Source organism: Macaca thibetana, chromosome 17 (assembly GCF_024542745.1).
Source record: "Macaca thibetana thibetana isolate TM-01 chromosome 17, ASM2454274v1, whole genome shotgun sequence".
NCBI lineage: Eukaryota > Metazoa > Chordata > Mammalia > Primates > Cercopithecidae > Macaca > Macaca thibetana.
The window spans coordinates 1,786,728-1,806,988 of NC_065594.1; the positions used below are offsets into that span (position 1 = coordinate 1,786,728).

The window sequence follows — 20,261 nt, forward strand, 5'->3', positions numbered from 1 at the left end:
ATTGAAGATTCTTAAATTTACATCTCTAATGTCTAGGGAGTTTTCAGGATAGTGAAGACATGAGACTATTTGGAAGTTTTAAAGAATGAGACAGTGGAGAGAAAAAGTGATGGAACTAGAGGAGGGGGCGAAGGAATCAGCCTTAGCAGGGCAAGAGCACTACTTCCAGTTTAAATGGCCAGAAAGCATGTAGACAACTTCTCGGGCAGGAAGGGGTGATCTGAAGAACTCCCTAGCTTATGGCCTTAATTTGCTCAGTTAAAAATAGGAGAAATAATACTATAAATGTGAAAAAAGGATGTGATAAAAAGTCTGAAAAAAGAAGCAAGAGTTGAGAAGAGCTGACGAAGGAAATAGGAGAAAGCTAATTCATGTGTAAAATGATTTGAAAACTCTAGGTGAAGGTGAAGACTATGAAATTAGTGGCTCCGGTCTACACAATCACATGATTTTCTCCCAAAGTTGATAGCAGGCTAAGTCCGACAAGAACAACAAAGGGGAAAGATATTTGCAAGTAGTTATTAAACAGTGACAAAATGACAAACCTGTAGCTACAGGGGAGGAAAAATACCCAGGAATAGTGGAGAGCTTGGGAATAATGGGATAGTTGAGACTAGAAGCTTTTATTAAATCTGAGAATGGGTACATTGGGTATTAGAAAATGGGCAGGGTGGGGACAACAGCAAGTTGTTGCCAGAGAATGGGATTTTGCAATTTGAGATTTTAAAACTGGAGCAATTCCAGGTAATGGACATGGGAAGTGAGTAAGAATGAAGGCCACTGGAAATGAGAACTAAAGAACTATAAGGCTAAAGAAATTCAGCAGAAAAGAATATAAGAAGGGAAATGGCATTCTGGCTAGATAAGCTGGGTCTCAAAGCAGCACATTTGATGGTTTTTGGAGTGCACAATGGAGGACTGAGGATGACACCGGTTTCCCTCAAGCCTACCATGGAACCAGGAAGAATGAGTGTCTACTTGAAAGGAGCATGGGGAGATGGTTTACATAAGCCTCATTAACTACTATTAATAAAGTATATTATTTGCAAAAAATCCAAAAAGATAAATACCAGGTAGAAATCAGTTTAGGATCTAATAAATCTTAGACTGTTTTGTTTTATATCTTTCTGTTTCTTCATGGAGATCATGGGTCAGTGGGTTGGCCCTGTTTGTCCTTATTTTGCTGTTCATCATGATCGGTAGGAATGCAACCAAGATTATTATTCTTCTTATCCAGGATGAAAAATGAAGATGAAGTACATCATATGCATAAAGGATGTATTATTTGGCCTGCAAAATTACTGAATTCTTGATTTAGCTAAATGCCTTCTGATAGTTTAATTGCATTCCAATGAATAATAAAAGTGGAAACATTATAATCTTTAATCATGGTTTACTTTAGTTCTTTGAATATATTTACAATGGCTATTCTGAAGTCTTTTTCTGGTCTATCTGATATCTGGTTGCAATCACAAGCAGTTTCTGTTACCTGCTTTTGTCCAGTAGGGTCATATATTCCTGTTTCTTTGCATATTTCATAGTATTTTGTTATAAAAACTCACATTTCAGATAATACACTGTGGCAACTCTGAGTACTACTAACAATTCCCTGCTCCCCAGGGTTGTTATTGCTATTTGCTTATTTGCTCTTTGTTTAGTGCCAAGCTGGACTGTTTTAATGAAGACTATCGCCCCCAGTGTTAAGCCTCTGACATTGCTCCTCAGGGAGGCAGTTTGGGGTATGCCTTCAGTCACCCTGGGATGACAGTAATTTGGGCAGCACTCTAGTTTCCTTTTTCTTGACCATGCCAAGATGTTAAGCTCTACTAATTTGGGGTCCTTTGAAGGAATAATTTCCATGGTCAGTGTTTAATATTTGTGATGACCCCGGGAGGGCTCCTTACAGCTGTCTCTTTCCCTAGGTGTCTTCCGCAGAGCAGCCAGCCTGCAGTTTAGCCTGTTATCTTAGTTGGATTTGTCAACGGCCTCCAAACTACCTTTCACCACAACCTCCGCTTGTTTCTGAGTGTGGCTCTTAGGCTTGAACTTCTCCGTTTTCTGTTGACGATGAAGTCAGTTTCTCTGGGAAGAGATAAGGAGCTATTTGTTTTCCCTGTTGCCCACACCCTCCACTTCTCACCCCACAAAATCTGTGGGCTGAGCTCTGGGGCTGGGAGTGGGACCAGTGGTGTAACTTCAGGTCTTCTTGACTTGCCTCTCTCAGTGTGGAACCTGTCTTACAAGTTGAGACAAGAGCAATCAGGGTCCCAGTATTCTTAGTAGCACAGAGCCCAAGGTGGAGCTTCCATTTCACAGGTGAGGGCTGGGTGGGAAAAGGGAGCTCCTACTTCTCAGCTGCACTCCCCAGAACTAGCCTCAGCAACAAGTAGCTGGGGGCAGGATGAGAAATGCTGATACCCTGTTTCTCTGGGAAGAAAGCCCTCTGAATGGGTACTGAGGAGAGAGGAAACACTCTGTTCTTGGCTGCACCAGTTTGAAATAAGTTTCCATTCAACAAACTGGGACAGGGTAGGGAGGGAGTTCTTAGTTCAAGCATCCTAGACTCTTACTTTTCTTACAGATTTTCTTAAAGAGATGTTTTTAATGTGCTGTATGACTCTAAGACCACTTCCAGAGACTCTGAAGGAAGGTCTTAAGATTTTTTACCAGTTTCAGTGGGAAGTGGGCCAATGGAGTTACTCATGCTGCCATGATGAAAGTCAATTGTTTAAGCTTATTCACTTTTACTCAGTAAAATTCCATTGTGTGAATATACTGTAGCACAGTTTATTTATCCAGTCTGTTATTAATGGAGAGTTGAGTTGTTTCCAGCTTTTTTTGCTAATATAACACTGACACTATAAGCATTCTTATACATATATCCCACTGCACAGGTGCAAATATTCCTGTTGCATATAGAGTATATACAGGAATGGGATTTGTGTATCAAAAGTTATGCTAATGTTTAACTTTATAAAACAGTTCTAAATTGTTTTCCAAAGTAGTAGTTTCTTTCTTTTTTCTTTTTTTTTTTTTTTTTGAGACAGTCTTGCTCTGTTGCCCAGGCTTAAGTGCAGTGGTGCGATCTTGGCTCATGGCAACCTTCTGGGTTCAAGCGATTCTCCTGCTTCAGCCTCCCGAGTAGCTGGGACTACAGATGCACGCCACCATACCTGGCTAATTTTTAGTAGAGACAGGGTTTCTCCATGTTGGCCAGGCTGCTCTTGAACTCCTGACCTCAGGTGATCCACCTGCCTTGGTCTCCCAAAGTGCTGGGATTACAGGGGTGAGCCACCGTGCCCAGACCAAAGTAGTAGTTTCAATTGGCATGTCCAACTAACGGGGTATAAAAATCTTAACTGATCTACATTCTCTTCTACCGCTGTCATTAACAAACTTAATTGTTGCTAATCTAATATGTACAAAATTATATCTTATTGTAGCCACTAACAAGGGTAAACATCTTTATGTTCATTTTTCGTACACATTTCCTCTTCTGTGAATGCCTATTTATTACTTCTGTCCCTTTTATAAAAAAATTGTCTTTTTCTTATTGATTTGTAGTTTTCTACATATACTAAGTATTGTCTTCAATTTTGCAAGTTTTTGGCTTACCTTTTCAATTTCTCTAAGGCAAATCAATAGAAGTTCTAATTTTAATATGGTTGAATTTTATCAATCTTTTATGATAGTGCTTTTTGTGGCTTATTTAAAGAAGATTTCTCTAACCTAAGGAGATGGATTTTAAAATTATCTTTAAAAAATGTTTGCTTGTTTTCCACATGCATATCTAACTGTACTAGTACCATTCGTTGAACAGTCCCTCTTTTTCCAATGATTTATAATGCCACCTCTCTCATATATGAAAGTTCCATTGCTGTTCTGGGCCCTTTATTCTGTTCCAATGGTCAGTTTGTCTCTCCCTATGCCAATGCCATTTGATTACTGAGGTTTTATAATAAAGCTCATTATTTGATAGAGTAACTTCCCCATTTTTTTCCTTCTTTCAGAATGTCTTTGCTAGTTCAGGCCCGGTGTTTTTCCATATAATTTTTCAAATCAGCTTGTCAAAAAACATGAACATACACACACACGTGTGCATACATGTGTGAGCACACATTTACCTACCCCATTGGGATTATTGCAATTACACTGAATTTATAGATTAGGGGTTACGAACTAGGCCAACAGGCCCAATTATGCTTGTAGAAATATCTAAGTAGCAGAATGTTCTGTAAAAATTTGAGTGCCTGTAACAACATCTAGACTCTAGTTAGCTATATAGCTTATCCCACCGACTATATTACATTGATTCGATTCAAAACTATTCTTTCTCTGACTGGTCCTATAAGTTTTTACATTTTCCACTTGGTCATCTAAATCATTCTTGCCTAGGGTTTTCTTCTAGTACCAAATACTCTTCTGAAGATCCCAGCTTCACTTTCATTGGTTGAAAACATTTTAAAATTTCTTCTCAGATTCCTTATTTGACCCATGTGTTATTTTAAAATGTATCATTTAATCTCAAATATTTGGGGATGTTTCAGCTATCTTTCTGTTACTGATTTCTAGTTTAAGTCTACTGTGGTCTAAGACCATACTTTCTATGATTCCTATTCTTGTAAATGTTTTAAGTGTGTTTTATGACCCCAAATCTGGTCTATCTTGGTGAATGGTTCCAGGTTAGCTTCAGAATGTATATTCTGCTATCATTAGATGAAATATCCTATAAGTGTCAATTAGAGCCAGTTAATTGATGGTGCTATTCTATTCAGGTATATCCTTATTGGTTTTCCTTCTGCTGAATCTGTCAATCAAGGACAGAAGGCTCTTGAAATCTCCAAGTATAATAGCATCCAAGAGCACATCTGTTTCTCCTTGCAGTTCCATCAGTTTCTGCCTCATGTGCTTTGATGCCCTGTTGTTAGGTATACATACATTATAGATAGTTATGTCTTCCTGGAGTACTTACCCATTAAAAAAAAATCATTATGCAATGCCTCTTTCTATTCCTGATAATTTCCCTCACTCTTAAATCCGGTTTATCTGAAACCAGTATAGCTACTCCAGCCTTCTTTTGATTAGTGTTAGCAATTATTCTATCTGTACCTTTACATTTAAAGTGGGTTTCTTATAAACAACATGCATAAAATACATATCTACAGTGACTGTTGATATATCTGGATTGATATCTACCATATCTAACTATTGCACTTGAGTTTTGTTTCATTTTTTTGTCTTCCACTCTTTTTTTGCCTTCTCTGGTTTTAGTTGAGTATTTTATATAACTTGATTTTCTCTCGTCTCTTAGAATGTCAATTATATTTATTAAAAATATTTTTTTTAGTGGTGGTCCTAAAGTTTGCAATATATATTTGCAACTAATTTAAGTGCATGTTCAAATAACACTATACCACTTCATAGGTGGTACCAGTATCTTATAACAAAAGTATTCCCAATTCCTCCCTCCTGTCCCTTATACCATTGCTGTCATACATTTCACTTATCCATACAATTTGATCATCCAATATTGTGTTACTATTATTTTGATTAAACTGTTATCTATTATATCAATATTTTAAATGTGATTTAATTTTATATTCATGTATTCCTTTTCTAACTTAACTGTCTTCCTTTCTTCATGCCAAGTTCCTGATATATCATTTTTCTTCTTTTTGAAGAACATCTTTCTTCAAAGAAAGAAGAAATGTTTCTTTGAACATTTCTTGTAAATCAGATCTACCGGTGACAAATTCTCTCAAATTTGGTTTGTCTGAGAATGTATTTCTTTTTCACTTTTGAAGGATAATTTTCACTGGATCCAGAATTCTACATTGGTAAATTTTTCTTTCAAAATTTTAAATATTTTATCCACCCTCTTCTTGCTTAAAAAGAAATATGATACAATTCTTACCATTGTTTTTCTACAGATAAGGTGTTTTTCTTCTTTGGCTTCTGTCAAGATTTTTTTCTCTTTCTTTTGTTCTTTAAAATTTTTCTAGCTGGGTGCGGTGGCTCACGCCTGTAATCCCGGCACTTTGGGAGGCCGAGGAGGGCGGATCACAAGGTCAGGAGATTGAGACCATCCTGGCTAACACAGTGAAACCCTGTCTCTACTAAAAATAAAAAAATTAGCCAGCTGTGGTAGCGGGTGCCTGTAGTCCCAGCTACTGGGAAGGCTGAGGCAGGACAATGGCGTGAACCCGGGAGGCGGAGCTTGCAGTGAGTTGAGATTGCTCCACTGCACTCCAGCCTGGGCGATAGAGTGAGACTTTGTCTCAAAAAAAAAAAAAGAAAAACAAAAAAAGAAAAAAAAATTCCTGCAGTTTGAATATGATATACCTAGACATTTCTTGGTATTTATTCTGCTTGGTGTTTTCGTAAACTTCTTGAATCTATGGCTTGACATTTGTTAATAATTTTGGAAAATTCTCAGTCATTATTATTTCAAATGTTTGTTTTCCTCTTCTTTTTCTGGTATTTCTGTTACTTATATGTTATATCTTTTGTAATTGACTCACAGTTCTTGAATATTCTGTTTTTCTCAGTCTTTTTGTTCCTCTTTGCTTTTCAAGTTGGGAAGTTTCTACTGACATATTTTCAAGCTCACTGATTCTTCTCTCCGCCAGATCCATTACACTGATGGGCCCAACAAATGCATTTTTTTTTTGAGTCAGGGTATTGCTCTGTCACCCAGGCTGGAGTGTAGTGGTGCAATCATAGTTTGCTGTAGCCTCAAACTCCTGGGCTCAAGTGATCCTCAGCCTCTGAAGTAGCCAGGACTACAGGTGTGTACCAACACACCTGGCTAATGTCAAACGCATTCTTCATTTTTTTTTTTTTGAGACAGAGTCTCGCTCTGTCGCCCAGACTGGAGTGCAGTGGCCGGATCTCAGCTCACTGCAAGCTCTGCCTCCCGGGTTTATGCCATTCTCCTGCCTCAGCCTCCTGAGTAGCTGGGACTACAGGCGCCCGCCACCTCGCCCAGCTAGTTTTTTTTTTTTTTTTTTTTTGTATTTTTTAGTAGAGACGGGGTTTCACCGTGTTAGCCAGGATGGTCTCGATCTCCTGACCTCGTGATCCATCCGTCTCGCCCTCCCAAAGTGCTGGGATTACAGGCTTGAGTCACCGCGCCCGGCCACATTCTTCATTTCTGTAACACTATTTTTGATTTTGAGCATTTCCTTTTGGTTTGTTCTAAGAATTTCTTTGCCTCTGCTTACATTACATTAAGTGCTGTACACTTTTTCCACTGGAGCCCTTAGCATATTAATGTTATTTTAAATTCCTGGTCTGATAATTCCAAATATCTGCTATATATAAATCTGATACTGATGTTTGCTTTGTCTTTCCAGATTGTGCTTTTTCTTTTTAACATGCCTTGTGACTTTCTGGTTCTAAGTCAGGCATGATGTATTTGGTAAAAGTTACTGAGGTAGACTGGCCTTTTATGTTTATCTGGGTAGGAATCAGTTGTGTTTACTGTTTGCTGTAGTTGTAGGTGACAGAGGCTAAAATTTCCTCTGGTGCCTTTTTTTTTTTCTCTCCTGTTGTCTTTTCTCTCCTTAAATAAAATCTAAGAGGTAAGTTCTTTCAGTCCTGCCTTATTATTGTACAGGAGACTGCTGTCGATGTGGTGGTGAGGTGAAAAGGCAGGCAGGTCTCCTTAAATAAAATCTAAGAGGTAAGTTCTTTCAGTCCTGCCTTATTATTGTACAGGGGCCTGCTCTGTCGATGTGGTGGTGAGGTGAAAAGGGAGGTAGGTATTGTACAGTCCTATGATCAGCTGTCAGTCTCTTAGTCAGACTGTGTGACTGTGAAGGGATGTGCCCTTCAAAAGCAGTTCTCAGTTTTTTTGTTTCTCTGCTCCCTTTGGTGAGACAAGAAGGCCAGAGGGGGCTAGATTTGGGGATTTCCATCTCCCTAGGTTGGCTGGGCTCCAGTAAAAAAGTTTGTTTTCTATGCAGGCCTTTCTTAAGGAGAATGAAATACTCTGGGAGTGTCTAAAAATGGCTACTTTTCCCTCCCAATGATGGAGAGGGGAGAGCATTTTTCTTAGCTCTTCACTGTGAGAACCTGGCAGAGTTCCGCAAGGTAAAAATCACAAAGGCGTATGGGCTTCTCTGTGGCTGGTTCTTCAGTAGTTGTTATCTCCCAAGCTGGTTCGCACTGAGATTCCAGCAATTAATTACCCTTCAAATACTCCTACCTGAAGCCGGCTCCAGTGGTGGGTTCTTAGTGGTTTCCGTCGGCAGTAAGCTGACTCTATGGATCTGCTTGCCTTCAGTTTCCAGCTCAAGTGTGACCTCAATTCTCTGATGAATCTAACAGGAATTCATGACGTCCAAGTGTTTCACATGTCAGAGGCTAAACTACTTTTTAAGATAAATCTTTCTGCATATCTTTGATTACTTATATTATGAACTTACTGCATTAATATGGGTAAATATCTTTAAGGTTTCTAATATACACAAACTTCCCTGCAAAAAAGCTGTAATAAAATAACCTAGGCTGGGCGAGGTGGCTCATGCCTGCAATATCAGCACGTTGGGAGGCCAAGGGGGGCAGATCACCTGAGGTGAGGAGGTTGAGACCAGCTTGGCCAACATGGTGAAACTCCGTCTCTACTAAAAATACAAGGCCAGGTGCGGTGGCTCACGCCTGTGATCCCAGCACTTTGGGAGGCCAGGGAGGGCGGATCACGAGGTCAGGGGATTGAGACCATCCTGGCAAACACGGTAAAACCCCGTCTCTACTAAAAAATACAAAAAATTAGCTGGGCGTGGTGGCACATGCCTGTAATCCCAGCTACTTGGGAGGCTGAGGCAGGAGAATTGCTTGAACCCGAGAGGTGGAGGTTGCAGTGAGCCAAGATCACGCCACTGCACTCCAGCCTGGGTGACAGAGCGAGACTCCGTCTCAAAAAACAAACAAACAAACAAAAACAAAAATTAGCCAGGCACCTGTAATCCCAGCTATTCAGGAGGCTGAGGCAGGAGAATTGCTTGAACCCGGGAGGCAGAGGTTGCAGTGAGCCGAGATAGTGCCATTTCACTCCAGCCTGGGAGAGAGAGCGAGACTCTGTCTCAAATAAATAAAACTCTAAACATATTTTTACCACCTTATTTTTCTGCTCACAAACCTTCAATGCCATTCATCCCTGCCAAATACCATTCATCTGGTGGTTGGAAAGGGTCACTGAAGTTTTCTGGATAATCCGGACCTTATCTGTTTTTCAATTTCATCCCTCACTACTGCTTAAAGTAATCCTTTCGTTCCAGTGATTACTGAATTTATTGTCCCTAGAACACACCATGATCACTCATTTTGTTTTTGTTCGTCATCCCTCAATGTTATAATGCTGTGCCAAGTTCTCTCGGCCTTTTTGAATTCAATCTATACTATGACGGCTCACCTTGCTCTCACCCATTTCAGCTGCTGCATGTTTATAGCGAGTGTTCCAGTACATTTAGGAAGGTGTCAGAACGCCAACAAGTTTTCATAGACTCCTTCTTCAACATGGGCACAGAGGATGGGGCCAAATCCACTCTATGCAAAGTGAGGACTAATTTAGATAATAAAACTAAGAATTTCTGAATTCTGAAACAAATGCAAGTTGGCTGCTTATTAAATAAAATTATGTAATTATAGTTTTTCAACTTGTTTCTCATTTTTTTCAGGATTTTCTACCTGTGACATCATGACTGCTCTCCTAACTTCTCAAATCTAGTTTCATTTTTTTTTTTTGGCCCAATTTAAAACATGGATGAAGTAATTACTAATAACATATTTAGTGACAATTAAAACTTAAACTATTTTTCCTGTCTCTTTAGAGAAACCTATATACAAAACAACTATTTCAAGATAAATATAAAAGTATAAGTAGTGTCACAAGAAAAGTCTAAATAAGCAAACGCATGGTACAAAGATGATAATTAAAATGAAGAAAAGCTGTTATCAATCCTGAAAAACAGGTTTTTCAGCCCTGAAGTTTAATTTTTTTAATTAAAAAAAGACCCAACTCACGTTCCATTTGCTCAAACATCACTGAGAAGAGGAAGTCTCGTGGTGTCATATAATATTCTCCTTCATGCTCCAGTGAAGAAAACTGCATGAAGCGCTGCTTACGAAGAGACAGTTTCCCTATCATTCCATGTTCAACATTTTTCTAAAAGAAAAACAAATTGCAATTTAAGATTTTTTTCAGTGTTATTCCCAAACAGTCACTTCTAGGACAATCTTTAAAAATTAACTTTCACGCTTGGATCTGACAATCCCCAAACTTTCAAAATCATTCATTTAACAAATATTAACTGAGTGCCCACGTTGCACTGAAGATACAACAGTGAATTAGACTAACTTGAGGGAAGTGACATTCCAAAAAGGGAGAATGGCAATTAAAGAATAAATGTATAAAATAATACAGAATGGTAAGAAGTACTACAAAGAAATATAAAGCAGGATAAGAAAGGGATAAGGCGGTAATACCTTAAGATAGTCAGAGAAGGTCTTTCTAGAGAGGTAACATTTAGAGAGACTAAACGAGGTGGAGTTAGTGTATCCTGGGGGCGTCCCTGGAAGAAAAGCATTCTAAGCAAGCACAGAGTCCATGAGGTGGGAACAAGTTTGGTCGAGGAACAGCAGAAAGGCCAACGGTACCAGAGTGACTGAGGAAAGAAAGTGGCAGAAGAAAGTCAGGAAGGCAACAGAATATGCAAAGTTGTGCTTTCAAAAAGATAAAATATATCATATTAGATAAATAGCTTTGCTTTCAGAAATGTGAGAGAACCATGGGTAGAAAGGGCCAGAAGAAGAAGGATGGGTAAAATATTGTGGAATATATAGGAATGTAGTGGAAGAGTCTGCACTTCAGGCAGTAGGACTTAGACCCTAACTAAATGCTAATGAAGACAGTACTGAAATCTTTATAAAGAACTTTTCGTTGAGCACTTTCTATATATTAGGCACTGTACTAATTAAGTATTCACATAGATTATTTAGTTAATCCTCACAATAACTTTGAACAGTAGATACAGCAGTAGATAGAGAAACTGAAAAGTAAATAGCAGAGGCAGGCTAAAAAGCTAGGTCTGACTCAAAGGGTTTTAATCTCTTAACAACCACACTATCCTCCTACACCTGACTGGGCATTGTGAACTAGGGAGACTGGAGGAAGATGACACAGCAGTTAACAGGCACCTATGTCAATGCATGAACCTTGATACAAGAACATATTATCTGTGAAATCCAATAGCAGGCTTTCATCCTGGATTGCTTTCCTGATGCACTGCTCTAACCTGGACCACAGTATCCTTCCTGGACATATCACCTACTTTTCACACTTAATACTGATTCTATAATTCTCCCTGGCACACAGGCAATGTTCAGTGACTGCCGATCTGAATTGAAATGGGAAAAACATGAATTCCAGTTGCTTAAATCTCTCCAAATTCAAAGCTGTTCAAAGCCCTTCTTTTTAGCTGATTTCAGTTCTCTGACCAGTATTAATTTTCTCTCTTAATTAGACAATAGGCTTCCTTGAGCAGCTAGTTTTACACCTCTTTTGTGTTGTCAGTGCCTACCAGAATACTGCACATGTAGACCATCAATAATATTGTAATGATCTGTACCCTTACCACCCCTTTGCCTTTCCTTTTCTTTTCCCTTAAGTGACTACTACAAAAATAACTCAAGGAGAATGTTTTAATTACATAAGTCCACACTTACCATCCCAGTAATCAGAAAACTAAATTTTATTGATGCTTTCTGAACATTTTATACGTGAGGCAAATATACATACATACACACATACACACATAGTAAACCTCTCACACTCTGCCTATAGAGTACAAAACTATCATCTGGAGATCATCACCACAGCAGACTGTAATCCTACCATTTCCCTTATGAAATATGCAGAGGAAGCCCCCAAGTCACCATCTCCTACTATTAGAGTCTTTCTCTTCATCCTAAGCCCCACCTTTTCTGAAGAAAACACTGAATTGAGCATTTACTAATTTGAGGAGACTCCAGGAAGAGGCAGAACACATAAGAATCAAGGGGGCAACTCTGTAGTATTATAATATACTGTAGTATTATATATTAATATATAATACTCTGTATTATAGTATCTAACGTTCATTAAGTATGTAGTATACGCAGAGCAGGGTGCTAATATCTTTACATACCTGTTCTTAATCTCCACAATGCCCTTAATAGTAGACACCATTTTTGTCATCTTCATTTTACCAAAAAAAAAAAAAAAAAAAAAAAAGAAACCCGAAACACTTAAGGCTTGTGAAAGTTAACCAGCTTGCCTAGATTGTAAGTGATAGCATAGGCAGTATGACATCAACCCCACTGTCTCAACCACGATCCTATACTAGCTCCTGTTAGAATAATATAAATGAGGAAAATAGAAGAAGCAGTGTGGGTAATGGTAGCTGAGAAAGTTTTTCTGAAAAAAATAGGATTTAAGATAAACTTCAGAGAAAAATAACAAAGAACAGAATTAGAATTAGTCATCCTTTAGTCCCTGGGCTAACTGTTGTCCATTTCCTAAATGGTAGGTGTTACTTCTCTAGTTCAATCAAATTTAAAGTAAGTAGGATGTACTGAATGTGTTTCTTTGCTACAACAAAATTTATGTAAGGAAAAAAAAAAAAGTATTGTTCTGAAATTACCAGAGCCTTTCTAATTCCAAGTTGATGAACCAACATAGTTTTTTTTTAGGTCATCTTTATTATACAGTAGTAGAATTTTAAAAGTACATTTTAAAGGATCACTAATACAATCAATGTGCATTCTATATTTATGCTTATTTCATAGAATTTGGAAGATTAATTTGCCAATGCCATTATTAACCTTCTATTCATCTGTCAGGCTTAGCTTGTTTTACTTCATTTTTATAATAATTCTGATCAAATCTCAGACTTACTGGATAGATTTAATGGTCAAGAATGTAATAACCACAATATTGTTCCTAAGAAGAAAAAAAGGTGCCTTATTATATCATTTCCACGAATGCACTGTAATAAAAAACAAGTCGTCTGTTTTTTGTCTATTTTTTCAACTAAACTCTTGAAGCATAAATTTCATCTTTGTTTCACTGTACTGTGGAAAGCATCTGGCCTGGTGCCTTATACATATTGGGACTATAACTGACATACAACATAGAATTTTAAGAGTTACAAGGGACTTAGAGATCATCTAGTCCAACACTTTTGTGCAAAGGACCAGAAGTCAGGTCTTTTGAGTTCCACACCATGTTTGGTTAACTAGTTTGCTTATTAACTACTTCAGATAAATGCTGGGAACAAGTGGCTAACGTCCAAATGCTAATTTATAGCCTAAGGTAATGCATGCCAAATTATCCCTTATTAATAACCTTGAACAACTAAAAACATAGTTTACAACAAGCCTTTGGCAGAAAATGTAAACTATTTCCTAACTCTGTGTTCTCCTTTCTTTCTTCACCTCTTCCTTCCTTCTATCTGTGTGGTTTTCCTGATAACAGACGTGCGTGCTCTCTCTTTTCCCAGTTTTGTTTCTCTTTCCTCTTAGGTTTCAGGTTGCTTTTGTTTGTTTTTGCTGCTGCTATTTTCATTTTCCCTGAACTAACCATGTTGCTTTGGGTACTCATTTAATCTCTGTTGTCTCTTTTTCACTGTGGCATATTCGTGGTAGGTTAGGCTTGGTAAACTGAGCTAAGGCAAAGAAAATGGCTTGTAGACTTAAGTAAGTACAGTTAGCACATCAGTTTAGATGGGGAGGATCAGGAGGTATAATAAACGTCAAGATATCAAAGTTATTTGAGACCAGCCTGAGCAATGTAGTGAGACTCTGTCTCTATAAAAAGAATAGAAATTACAATTTTTTAAAAAATCAGAATTAGGCTGGGCGTGGTGGCTCACGCCTGTAATACCAGCACTTTGGGAGGCTGAGATGGGCAGATCACAAGGTCAGGAGATCGAGACCATCCTGGCTAACACAGTGACACCCCGTCTCTACCAAAAATACAAAAAAATTAGCCAGGCGTGGTGGCGGGAGGCTGTAGTCCCAGCTACTCGGGAGGCTGAGGCAGGAGAACGCAGTGAACCCGGGAGGTGGAGCTTGCAGTGAGCCGAGATTGAGATCGCGCCACTGCACTCCATCCTGGGTGACAGAGCCAGACTCCTTCCAAAAAAAAAAAAAGAAAAAAAAATTATATCTAATAACAGTACAAATACAAATACCTAGCTTAATATTGTTTACGTATTAGGCAATGAAAAAGTTCATTAATTCATTCTCAAACATTTAAGAAACTGTTATGTGTCACTGTTCTGGGAATATATAGACAGATACTATGAAGTCTCCCCCTTAAGGAGTTTACAAAGGGAAGTGTTGGATAGCAAATAAACAGTTAAAAGTACTAGCTCTGAAATCAAACTGCTTGGGATTCAAATTCTAGTTATGTCACTAGGTATGTGACCTTGGACAAATTATCTCTCTGCACCTCACCTGACTCATTTGAAAAATGAGTAAAGGGGACTCAAACTGCCTAGATTTAAATTCTAGTTCTGTCACTTGGGCAACATTACCCCTCAGTTGATCTGCGAAATGCAAAAAACAACAGTATCTATCTCAAAGGTTTTTTTTTTTTTTTTTAATGAGCCTTCAATGAAATAATACACATAAAACTCAGCATAGTGCCCAGCACACATTAAATGTTCTAGAAGGTTAGCCATTAGTATTATGATAGATAATTTTAACAAACGCTCTAACAGAACTACACATAAATTCTATGAGAAGGCAGAGAGCCAATAGACTGCCTTGTAGACTTAAGGTGAAACTACGTCTCTACTAAAAATACAAAAGTTATCTGGGTGTGGTGGCATGTGCCGGTAACCCTAGTTACTCAGGAGGTTGAGGCAGGAGAATCACTTGAACTTGGGAGGCGGAGCTTGCAGTAAGCCGAGATCACGCCACTGCACTCCAGCCTGGGCAACAGAGCAAGACTCCATCTCAAAAGAAAAAAAAAAGGAAAAAAAAAAAAGAAAGGTATTACAGAGTAGGAGATACTTAAACTGGATCTTAAAGGATGAGCAGGAGTTTGCCAAGACTGGGAACAATAGTAGAGCAAGCTATGCTAAAGTTGGCTCTGACATTTGGGGAGCCAGATTCATGATGCAGAGGATCTATGGGGTATGTGACAAATAACGGACAGAGGAAAGTAACAGCAGCCATACAATACTGCAAAGATCATCATGAATTTTGACATTTTCTTTTGTTAATCTATAAAATAGCCACCATATATGTAAGACACTGGAGCCTATATGGAAATTTGGAATTGGATATTTGATACCATGATTCAGCACTCTTAATCTACCTATCAATCTAATAAACTTGGTTAGTTTGAAAACCCTGCCATATTAAAAACATTAAATTATAAGTGCTAGATTAAAGTACGCTAATGGCAGAAGGCAGACCTAACAGCCTGACAGTAAGGCAGGAGACAAAAATAATACAAAACAGTGACAAGTGAAATGAGTGACTGCAGCATAAGCTTTAATCATTGAGGTTTATTAAGCCAGCTGTAGGCTGTATCCGGGAAAAACATAAGCTACAAACACATCTGTGGCTGTTTTTCTGGAGGTTTTCAGGAGTTTTAGTATTTATACATTTATACATTTCCTTAAAATGGGGGAAGGCATGTAAGAAGAGGGGCAGGTAAGGGTAAGGCAAATGGCTACATTCCTGTGAGACTTCGGTTAGCGGCCAGTGAATCTACATTTTACAGAAGGTAAGGTGAGTGGAGACAAAGGCAGAAGTAGTTTTCTCTTTGTTCTTCCCCTGGGGAGATACATTTGTAATCGACATTATCAGTGTGGAATTTAACAGACTTTAGTTTTAGGAGCTAGACTTAGACTGTACACCTAAAGTTGTAATTGGCATGCCCCTGTTTATGGGAGGCTAGCAAAGAATTTCCTTATGAATAGTCTGTGGGGTAGCCCTTCCCACATGCCTAAGGCTTTTTTCCTTTCCAGGAGGACCTTGCTAAAGTATTCTGTTGCATGATTCAGCCTCTAGGCTTAAGTTTGGGGGTCCTGGGATTTCAAATTTTTCTTTATAGTAGACGTAGCTGCAATTTCCTGGACCAATCAATGTTATTACATGCAATCAACAGCCCCAGGTCTACACATGGTGATGATCTTCTGTCCATGAGTAATTTATTATTAGGGAATATTAGAATGTAGAAAAATATGAAATACATTCTAGCTGTTTTTAATGTAAATAATAAAAAACAAATGTTTTCCTGTTTACACAGGTAATTTTAGTTACCTGGAAGATTCACATATACTACATGCCTCATACTCCACCTGATGCCATATAAATTCAACATTACTGTCTGATTTTACTATATATTCAAAGTACTTCATAGAACGTATGTTATATAAAAATACCAGGGCTGTATCTACATAAACTGAAAATAGAGCTGTAAGTGGAACTGTATTGTCTTTCAGAAAAACAAAGGTAGACAGTTTGGGGTTGTCAAATACTGTTAACTGTCAAATAAAATTAGACCACATGATGCAAATGCTTTCACCTTTCTGTTAACATACACTTTTTAAAGAACTTACCACTAGTTTAGTCGTAGTCATAATGAGGTATCACTTTCAGGAAACGCATCTATATGAATAACAATTCAGTATGCTGACATACAAGTTTAGGGATTTCAGGGTGTCAAAAGAAACTGGACTGCTATCTCCTAGGACTAAGTCAATTCCTTACAAAGATAAAAAGTATTGTGTCCGGAATTTATTCCTTCTGGTGGGTTCTTTGTCACGCCGCGGGCCTCGAGTTGAGTGTTAACAGCTCTTAAAGGTGGCGCCGGAGGAGCTATTTGCTCTTCATGGTGGGTTCGGAGTCTCACTGACTTCAGGAATGAAGCCCCCGACCCTCGACCCTTGTGGTGAGTGTTAACAGCTCTTAAAGTTGGTGGGGACCCAAAAAGTGAACAGCAGCAAGACTTATTATGAAGAGCTAAAGAACAAAGCTTCCACGGCCTTGAATGCGATCCCACGGGGCTGCTGCTGCTGGCTCCCGCGGCCCGCTTTCATTCCTTTATTTGGGCCCACCCATGTCCTGCTCATCGGTCCATTTCACAGAGTGCCGATTGGTGCATTTACAATCCCTCTAGCTAGACACAGAGCACTGACCCGTGCATTTACAATCCTCCAGTTAAACAGAAAAGTTTTCCAAGTCTCCACACGACCCAGAAGCCCAGCTGGCTTCACCTCTCAGTATCGTAAGGCAAACCATAATTTTAAGCAATTTATTTAAGATGTAAATTGCTTGGCCGGGCGCGGTGGCTCACGCCTGTAATCCCAGCACTTTGGGAGGCCGAGGCGGGCGGATCATGAGGTCAGGAGATCGAGACCATCCTGGCTAACACAGTGAAACCCCGTCTCTACTAAAAATACAAAAAACTAGCCGGGTGCTGTGGCGGCGCCTGTGGTCCCAGCTACTCGGGAGGCTGAGGCAGGAGAATCACTTGAACCTGTGAGGCGGAGCTTGCAGTGAGCCGAGATCGCGCCACTGCACCCCAGCCTGGGCGACAGAGCGAGACTCTGTCTCAAAAAATAAATAAATAAAATGAAACATATAATGGAAAATACACTTTATTGAAACCAAGACTTGTATTTACTACTCTATTTGCTGTCACCTTATTTATTTTTTTTTTGAGACGAGTCTCGCTCTGTGGCCCAGGCTGGAGTGAGCGGCGCCATCTTGGTTCACTGCAAGCTCCGCCTCCCGGGTTCCCGCCATTCTCCTGCCTCAGCCTCCCGAGTAGCTGGGACCACAGGCGCCGCCACCTCGCCCGGCTGGTTTTTTGTATTTTTAGTAGAGACGGGGTTTCACCGTGTTAGCCAGGATGGTCTCCATCTCCTGACCTCGTGATCCGCCCGCCTCGGCCTCCCAAAGTGCTGGGATTACAGGCCTGAGCCACCGCGCCCGGCCTGCCGCCACCTTATGTTTAAGCATACTAAGTATGAAGAATTCTAGAGGACCTCAGGGGAAACTGATCTGTTTTAGTTTCTCAGAAAATGTAAATAAGGTTAGAACCATAATGCCTTGATTGCTGGATTCAACAGTTTAAGAACTGCTGTCCAAGGAGTTAATAATTTAAAAAAAAAAAAAAAGTAGAGGATTAGACATAATTAAGATTATTCTGAAAAGGCACACATTGCCTTCATATATTATGTGGAGAAATAAAAGCAGTGGAATAAAAAGTATTAATCTTAACCTTTATCTGAAAGAGATTTCCTAAGTTGCTTCTACAAACCTATTCGGTTGGCAGTGTATACAGTTACATATAAATAACCGATGGACTGGCAGGAGAAGCAGCTGCCTGAGGAACTAGCTGGTCAGGAAGAGAGGAAGGGTATGGAATGCAGTGGTGGAGATCAAAGAGCTGCTGAGGGCCTGTTGGTGGCTGCCATCCTATCCCTACCCCAGATGCAACTTAGAGTCTTCTGAGGTGGAAAGTGGTGGGAGTGGAGGGATGGATTCCTTCTATTGCCATGATTTGCTTCTCAAACCTGCATCTACTACTAAATGTATGGAAAAAGAGGAGCAGAAGAAATGCTGGGATTTGGGGCTATACTGAACACATGAGAACCATCCACATGGTTCTAGTTAGATATAAAATGCTCCATGGATTTCAAGGATTACTTGTAATACAGTAAAAAATGTGACAAAGGAATTAAGAGCAATGAGTGATGTGAAATGGATAAAAGAGATCTTTGAAAGCTGATGACTTCTGTTAAAACATTTCACTAGTTTATTGCCTTTAAAGCAACAGGTGCTTCACCACTCTGTCTCTACTTTTTATCCATGAAGTGACATATTGGAAAAAGTTAGTTCTCTGTTCTTTGTTTAACATTCTTTGGTCTCCACATTTCTCAGGAAGAAAGTGAGAAAAGAAAGGGCCTTCCCTATAGTTTTAAATATATATACACAGCATTAGCCAAAATATAGTGAGACCTATTCATTTGGGGCCCTTATTTTGGAATTTGTAATAATCTGGATAAAATATAAAATTGTTCTGTTGTCTTTGAACTTTCTGTGGTGTAACTGGATGACTATCCCACCTTCTTAAAGAAGCGTTTACAATCAGCAATTTTCATTTCATTAGACACAACTTTTCCATTTTGTTCTGAATTAGAGAGATTTTATTGTATATGAAACAAAATACTGCCAGACTAAATTAAAAATATTCACTGCATAAGCTGTGCCTCACAATACATTCTACAAAATGACAGCCAATGAGACAACTGTCATTCCTGGGAAACCTGGAAGCTCTGGGAACTACTCTCTCTGGCTTCTGAAATATCGTCTGATCTATGATGGTCTAGTCTAGACTTTGTCCCAGAGACTGAAGAAAGCTAGCATGGCTTGTTTTAGATGAGGATGGTAAGATGAAATGGCATATGCTTACACACACAGACACACAGAATTTTTTTTTAACCCCATAGATTTCTATCTGGAGAACAGTGGCCACTGTCAGGGGATGCTGATGAGTAAAGAAACAAGCATCGGCCGGGCGCGGTGGCTCAAGCCTGTAATCCCAGAACTTTGGGAGGCCGAGACGGGCGGATCACGAGGTCAGGAGATCGAGACCATCCTGGCTAACACGGTGAAACCCCATCTCTACTAAAAAAATACAAAAAACTAGCCGGGCAAGGTGGTGGGCGCCTGTAGTCCCAGCTACTCGGGAGGCTGAGGCAGGAGAATGGTCTAAACCCGGGAGGCGGAGCTTGCAGTGAGCTGAGATCCGGCCACTGCACCCCAGCCTGGGGCAACAGAGCAAGACTCTGTCTCAAAAAAAAAAAAAAAAAAAAAAACAAGCATCTTCCCATCCAGTGCTTTCTCTTTCCTGATTAAGTAACTGAACAGAGTACTCATTTTTGCTTCTTCCATAATTACCTTCCAAGAGGTACATCATAACTACATATATTTCTGTTTCTGTTCAAAACAAAAAGTTTAAACTAAAAAAGTTTAAACTAGGTTTCAAATTAAAAAAAAAAAAAGACTAGGCCAGGTAGGATGGCTCACGTGTGTAATCCCAGCATGTTGGGAGGCCAAGGCAGGAGGATCCCTTGAGCCCAGGAGTTCGAGACCAGCCTGGGCAACATGGCAAAACATCGTATCTACAAAAAAACACACAGATTAGCTGGTCATGCTGGCTCACACGTGTGGTCCCAGCTACTTCGGAGGCT

General features: G+C 39.4%; 1 protein-coding gene across 4 annotated transcripts in view; it reads right to left on the bottom strand.

Moving 5' to 3' along the window:
- Positions 1 to 20,261, bottom strand: part of MICU2 (mitochondrial calcium uptake 2) — a 107,250-nt gene that overhangs the window by 63,589 nt on the left and 23,400 nt on the right. For all 4 annotated transcript variants that reach the window (XM_050766491.1, XM_050766492.1, XM_050766493.1 and 1 more), the window contains exon 2: positions 10,027 to 10,168. In XM_050766491.1, coding sequence (XP_050622448.1) covers positions 10,027 to 10,168 — 142 coding nt within the window. The remainder of the gene's footprint in view (positions 1 to 10,026; positions 10,169 to 20,261) is intronic.